At 38.6% G+C, this 7,483-nt stretch overlaps 1 protein-coding gene across 1 annotated transcript in view; it reads left to right on the top strand.

Annotated features, from left to right (window-relative positions):
- Window positions 1-1,261: 1,261 nt before the first annotated feature.
- LOC138953926 (3-hydroxyanthranilate 3,4-dioxygenase-like) overlaps window positions 1,262-7,483 on the top strand; it is a 28,757-nt gene continuing 22,535 nt past the window's right edge. Inside the window, exon 1 of the mRNA XM_070325918.1 lies at window positions 1,262-1,428. Coding sequence (XP_070182019.1) covers window positions 1,295-1,428 — 134 coding nt within the window. The 5' untranslated portion in view covers window positions 1,262-1,294. The remainder of the gene's footprint in view (window positions 1,429-7,483) is intronic.

Raw genomic sequence — 7,483 nt, 5'->3', positions numbered from 1 at the left:
TTTGGAATCAGCAAATGATGGAGAATAAGATGAACGTAAATTTGGATCGTTTTATATATAAAAAAAAATTATTACAATTTTCAGATTTTTAATGACCAAAGTCATTAATCAATTTTTAAGCCACCAAGCTGAAATGCAATACCGAAGTCCGGCCTTCGTCGAAGATTGCTTTACAAAAATTTTAATCAATTTGATTGAAAAATGAGGGTGTGACAGTGCCGCCTCAACTTTTACAAAAAGCCGAATATGACGTCATCAAAAGTATTTATCGAAAAAAAGGTCCGGGGATATCATTCCCAGGAACTCTCATGTAAAATTTCATAAAGATCGGTCCAGTAGTTTGGTCTGAATCGCTCTACACACACACACACGCACAGACACAGACACACACACATACACCACGACCCTCGTCTCGATTCCCCCTCTTTGTCAAAACATTAGTCAAAACTTGACTAAATGTAAAAAACGTCTGGGGATATCATACCCAGGAACTCTCATGAAAAATTTCATAAAGATCGGTCCAGTAGTTTACTCTGAATCGCTCTTCGATATGAAAACACAGAGAGACTCGACCTTCTTGTACTTGCTGTAGTATAAGTCATTGTGCATTTGCCTAAAGAAATGGCCAATGCAACTGTCGTGTTTTTCCTTTCGCCACTCTCAGTCGCAAAGGAGACAACGATTTGTGTAGGTTCTGTAGATTTATTAACAGCTGGAACAACGGTGACAATATCTCTCAGCACAGTGTAAGAAAGAACAAGTGCAAGACTGGTAAAGAACAACAATACGTGTGCGCAGCCCTACTTATATAGTTAATGGATATACGAGAATATTCGGGAAACATCGACACTAATCTGGTTAGATCTACACAGTTCCGTCTGTCCGATGAGCGTCTACGCTTACGTCATGAGTGACTGCGCACTTAATCAAAGTAAGTTCCATAATGTTCTTTATCCTTCCATTCGATTCCAGTGGTATCTAGCGATCTCCACAACAGCAACAGTCCCCTCTATTCAATTTCGAGCTGTGCTAGTCTACTGTTTGATATGAGAATTGACTCATAACATAGCTTAAACCCACACAATGCAAAATCGGCATAACAGTGTTGTTATACATAAACGCACTCCAGCGTGTCTCTTGTCTCTTGCCTGTGTGCTTCGTGGTCACCGCTCATTGCAAAAATCGAAAGTAGCATTATCCCCCGAACCGGAAATAAATTTGGAAGGTCAACGACCTTGTGTGGTCTATGCTCCAACCTTGACCTTTGACCGTTAATTCCCAGCAAGAAGACAGCATGGCTGACGGCGACAACAGCGAACCTCCGACCAAGAAACGGACGTCTGCCTTGACGCCTGTGCTCTACAACACGGACAAATGGATCGAAGAAAACAAGCAATTTTTTCTCCCGCCTGTGTGCAACAAAATGATGTTCGTTAATTTGTTTTTTTCCTGTATTCGGCTCAACATAGCGTTTGTGACCTCGATGGAATTGCCTCAGATTTTGCTGTCACGTACACTGTACAGAAGTTCTCTTGCCTAGTTTCTTATCTTTCTTGAGTCTTGTCCTACTTTGACTGTGGTGGCAGATTTCCGAATGTCTTTCAGGTCAGTTTAGAGAAAGGGGGCTTTATTACGCGAGAAGTTTTCAGCACAACCCCCCCCCCCCCCCACCCAAAAAAAAAAAAAAAACCCACTAAAAAAATCAACAATAAACAAACAAAACAAGAAAAACCCCTCCTAATCTTGTAATTTGTTCCTGTAAGTGAAAGCTATGCTGTTGTGCCAAGTAGACTTCTTTTGCACAACATACTCACCTCTAAAACTGTTATATATATATATGAGCCTGTGCCAAAACGTGGTCTGCCGAAAGAGCCGACATGTTCATGCATTACTGTTCATCAACCGCACTTTCAATCGCAAAAAGCACTGAACAGTTTGAAAGCATGTATGTTAAAGACATAGCAAAGACAGTTTCAGAAGCTTGCATGCATTACACCTACATGAAAAAAATAAAAATGTTAGCCGAAGCGAGCAAATCCGGCGACTTGAAAGTGGGACATTCCGTACATGGTGTTTTGTTCGTCCGCGGTCCAGAAATCTCCGTCGGCAAGTTAGAAACAGTGCCCATAATATTGATAAATGTACCCTAAATTACCACAAAAAGATGATGTCTACGAAAAAAAAGATGTTTATTGGCAAAATATTTGACGTCAAAAACGTCCATAGCGATCGTAACTCCCTGTGTCTCCAGCGAACTCACGATACGTCCCTCGATTTTCGAATCTACGAACGTCATTATCGCAACCGAAAGTTGTAAGCAGCAGTAAATAAAAAGTTTTATTTGATTTGCAAACAATTGATTTAAAATAAAAGTATTTTGAGTAGTTTTGAGAAGTTTTTAGGTTGAATGCAATTTTCATGTCTTTTTGTTACGATCGCTCAATATTCAATAACTTATTTTAAATGACCGCGGAAGTATCGGGGCTGCTGTTATAAATAGCAAAAACGTTACACGCACGCAGTTGGACTCCATTTTGCTACACGGATGGCCGACTTTCGCTGGGAAGGTAAGTTTTCGTTTCATGTCTCCTGTTTGATGAGCGTTACGATCGACATAAAGTTACGATCGACTCAAAATTCTTCAAGTTTTTTACTTATTCGCTGTGTTATAGCTAGTAGCAAAGAATATGTTCTGGGTGATTCTTCCTTTCATATTTTAAGCATTTGTCTGGACTGAAAAAGTTCGTTGAAGCACGCTGGTTGTTTTTTTGTTGAATTAAGACACAGGGACAGTTTGGGTCTTCGTTACGATCGATCCATATTCTGTGATGTCTTTGTTACGATCGACTGAACATTTTCACGGCTAGCAATAGCAACAGCAAACAATGGTTCCGCTTGGATTAGCAAGTAATGTATGAGTTTTCAGACTTGTTTTTACATTTAGTCAAGTTTTGACTAAATGTTTTAACATAGAGGGGGAATCGAAACGAGGGTCGTGGTGTATGTGTGTGTGTGAGTGTGTGCGTGCGTGCGTGCGTGTGTGCGTGCGTGTAGAGCGATTCAAACCAAACTACTGGACCGATCTTTATGAAATTTTACATGAAAGTTCCTGGGAATGATATCCCCGAACGTTTTTTTCTTTTTTTCGATAAATACCTTTGATGACGTCATATCCGGATTTTTGTAAAAATTGAGGCGGCACTGTCACACCCTCATTTTTCAATCAAATTGATTGAAATTTTGGCCAAGCAATTTTCGACGAAGGCCGGACTTCGGTATTGCATTTCAGCTTGGTGGCTTAAAAATTAATTAATGACTTTGGTCATTAAAAATCTGAAAATTGTAAAAACAACATTTTTTTTTATAAAACGATCCAAATTTACGTTCATCTTATTCTTCATCATTTTCTGATTCTAAAAACATATAAATATGTTATATTTAGATTAAAAACAAGCTCTGAAAATTAAAAATATAAAAATTATAATCAAAATTAAGTTGTCGAAATCAATTTAAAAACACTTTCATCTTATTCCTTGTCGGTTCTTGATTCCAAAAACATATAGATATGATATGTTTGGATTAAAAACACGCTCAGAAAGTTCAAACGAAGAGAGGTACAGAAAAGCGTGCTATCCTTCTTAGCGCAACTACTACCCCGCTCTTCTTGTCAATTTCACTGCCTTTGCCATGAGCGGTGGACTGACGATGCTACGAGTATACGGTCTTGCTGAAAAATTGCATTGCGTTCAGTTTCATTCTGTGAGTTCGACAGCTACTTGACTAAATGTTGTATTTTCGCCTTAAGCGACTTGTTCTTGGTTTGGTTGTGAAATATTTTTCGAGAAGACCACTCGGGGATCTTCTTGCGTCAATCGTAACGCAAGACATGTAACTCTCACTGTGTCTCGGTTACGAATGACACAAAGTATTTTTGGACAGCTATGCATTTACATACGTATGCCTTTCTTTTCTATTTAAGGTCTGCGTTTTACTTTTAACTTTTGGAATTGAGAGTTTAGGGTTGTGGTTTTTTTTTTAATGTTTGTAGCTTTGATTTACGAGGAATGCATGTCGACCGTAACTTTTCTTGGGAAGGACACAGTATTGTTTTATGTCCTTTGTTACTTGTTTTTTTAGTTACCTCAATTACCAGCCTTGTAAATAAATGACTCTGCAGATGAAAGCATATTAATTTATGGTGATTGTGTCAACTTAGACACATCTCTTTGTAGGAAATCCAGTACAGTCTTAGTTCTTAGGACTGATGTTAGAAGTGGTATTGTTGCTCTTAAAAATGAAATGTTACATTTATCTGGGAGAGGTAGAAGAGACAGGGGTCAGTGCTGTAGAAACTGCACTTGAACATGTCATTAGATTCTAGATGTGCTGTGGGCAAATGTTTTTCTGTCTTGTACTTGAGCCTCATTTCTTTTTCGTGATTGTAAGGTCTGCGACTGCAAGTCAGATTGTCACCCCAGGCTGAACGAGTCCGGAAGCAGAACAACGAGCGATCCAAAGAGTACAGACAACGGCTAAAGCTGGACCCTGAACGCTACGATGTCTGCCATGAACGAACTTTGGAGAGGAACAGAAGACATGCTATTCTTACACAAACACGTTTGCACCCACGCGTATGGCTTTGCTTGGAAAGTACATCAACTTTTTGAAAAATACACTCAACGTTTTGGGAAAGTACTCTTGCCTCGGGTTTAGTGTAAACAGGTCTGCATCTGGTTTGGTCTGACTCCCTTCTGACAGTGACAGTCTGGCAAGTTTGCTGATCATGCATAGAGTAGATTAATTTATTTGATGGGGGAAGCCAATTTTACGAACTTTGCAGTTATCATTATCATATTATTTTACATGTAGGCATTGGCAGCTAAAGCTATGTGTGAAAGCTGATCTGTGATTTTCTCTAGTCTTGTACATTGTGGTACTTTGAATGCTTGTGTGTATTTATTGGTAGAGGTGCACATTTTTTTTTAAATCTCTGATTACCAATTTGTGATTGATCAAGTCTTGTATTTACCTTTGTAGGGTGCTAGTGTGCCATGTGTTTCTTTGATTATGTGCATGACTATTTGAGAGTGCAAGTGACACTTAATGTGTGGATGTGGAGGATATTCATGAGATTGACATTTCCCTTGGGCGTTTGTAATTTTACCTTGTTTTCTCCATGAACTTGCGTTTTAATTTTTCATTTTTATTTAACCAGTTTTGAGTGCAAAATTGTTTGTTTAATGACTTTTGACTCGTTCAGACTGGAATGTAATGTTCACGAACATTAACTGCAGGAACTTTCTGTATAAGCTGATGGTGTAAATATACTGGTCACTATTTGGGAATGTTTTGGTTAGTTTTCTGTTGTGTTTTTGAGATTCTTGCCATCCATTTTCCAATGAATTTGTACATTTGAAGACATCTTATCCTTATTTTGCACTTCCTGCATGTAACACCTGGCATTTTGGCATTTCTTATTCTCTTGTCACATTACAGTGTGTGTTCCTGACTTTGTGTGTCAACCGGAACATGAGACACAGTGCCATTTTCATGTCTTCCTTGACCCCGTTACAGTTGACACATCATGGACTAGTTTTTGACTCACATGCGAAGCAAAAGTGAGTCTATGTACTCACCCGAGTCGTCCGTCCGTCCGGACGTCCGTCCGGACGTCCGTCCGTCCGTCCGGACATCCGTCCGGAAAACTTTAACGTTGGATATTTCTTGGACACTATTCAGTCTATCAGTACCAAATTTGGCAAGATGGTGTATGATGACAAGGCCCCAAAAAACACACATAGCATCTTGACCTTGCTTCAAGGTCAAGGTCGCAGGGGCCATAAATGTTGCCTAAAAAACAGCTATTTTTCATATTTTTCCCATTTTCTATGAAGTTTTTGAGATTCAATACCTCACCTATATATGATATATAGGGCAAAGTAAGCCCCATCTTTTGATACCAGTTTGGTTTACCTTGCTTCAAGGTCAAGGTCACAGGAGCTCTTCAAAGTTGGATTGTATACATATTTTGAAGTGACCTTGACCCTGAACTATGGAAGATAACTGTTTCAAACTTAAAAATTATGTGGGGCACATGTTATGCTTTCATCATGAGACACATTTGGTCACATATGATCAAGGTCAAGGTCACTTTGACCCTTATGAAATGTGACCAAAATAAGGTAGTGAACCACTAAAAGTGACCATATCTCATGGTAGAAAGAGCCAATAAGCACCATTGTACTTCCTATGTCTTGAATTAACAGCTTTGTGTTGCATGACCTTGGATGACCTTGACCTTGGGTCAAGGTCACATGTATTTTGGTAGGAAAAATGTGTAAAGCATGTGAGTCGTATGGGCTTTGCCCTTCTTGTTCTACTTTGATTTCTTTTTCTTTTGATTTTGAGGTTTGCTTGAGTTGCAAATGATGGTTTTAATAAAATATTCTAGTCTTTGAAACATCTTCTCTGTTTTTAATTTTTTTACAGGATTTCTTGTGACTGAAGTGTGTCAACTGTAACTCAGGACACAGTGATGGGTGACTTATTTTTCAAAATACAAGGTCCATTTTAGAAGTTCCTCAATGAATCTCTTTTGGGATGTAAATCTTACTTGCTGAGTAAATTTGAAGCAAATCAGTTAAGAACTTATAAAGATACTTATGAAAATGCTGTGTCTCGCGTTATAGTTGACACACAGCTATGTTGATGCGTTTTTTTGTTTTTTCGCAAAAAGTAAAGCCCAAGTTATCTTTTTGGTTATGGAAATAGTTACACTATACAAAGTCAATTAGTGTATAAAGATAAGACAGTTTTATTTCCAGTTTGGTTTTCAACCCCAAATGTCCCATTTTGGCAAGCACGTTTTGGCACAGGCTCATATATTCTACGCACTGGCGTGCCCCACCAAAGACTGTTAAAATCTTACGGTATTGGAGGAAGTGTTATTAACTGGCTTGAAGGCTTTTTAAGTGAGCGTACTCAAAGGGTGAGAGTAGGACAAGCCTATTCCCCCAGAGCTAAGGTCTTGAGTGGTTTTCCCCAGGGGAGTATCTTGGGACCAATTCTGTTCACCATCTTTATTTAAACGACCTACCGGAATGTGTAAAAAGTTGTTGCAAAGTTTTTGCGGATGACACTAAATTATACGATCAAGTCGAGAAAAGGGACCAAATCCAGCTAGACATTAATTGTTTACAACGGTGGTCTGACAAATGGTGCCTTTATTTTAACGTCTCTAAATGTAAAGTGATGCATATATATAGGAAAAAAGAATCCCAAGCATGAGTATGTTATGAAATGCCAGGATGATAAGGAATTTGTCATTTCTGAGTGTGACTGTGAATCAGAAAAGGATCTAGGTGATACCTTTGATCCACAGTTAAAATTTGATGTTCATGTTCAAACCGTGGTAAATAAAGCAAACAGGATGGTTGGTCTGATAAGAAGAGCCTTCTCATTTTTATATCGTGAAGTATTTACA

This window comes from Littorina saxatilis, linkage group LG17 (assembly GCF_037325665.1).
Source record: "Littorina saxatilis isolate snail1 linkage group LG17, US_GU_Lsax_2.0, whole genome shotgun sequence".
Taxonomy (NCBI): domain Eukaryota; kingdom Metazoa; phylum Mollusca; class Gastropoda; order Littorinimorpha; family Littorinidae; genus Littorina; species Littorina saxatilis.
This window is presented reverse-complemented; position numbering and strand designations above follow the sequence as displayed.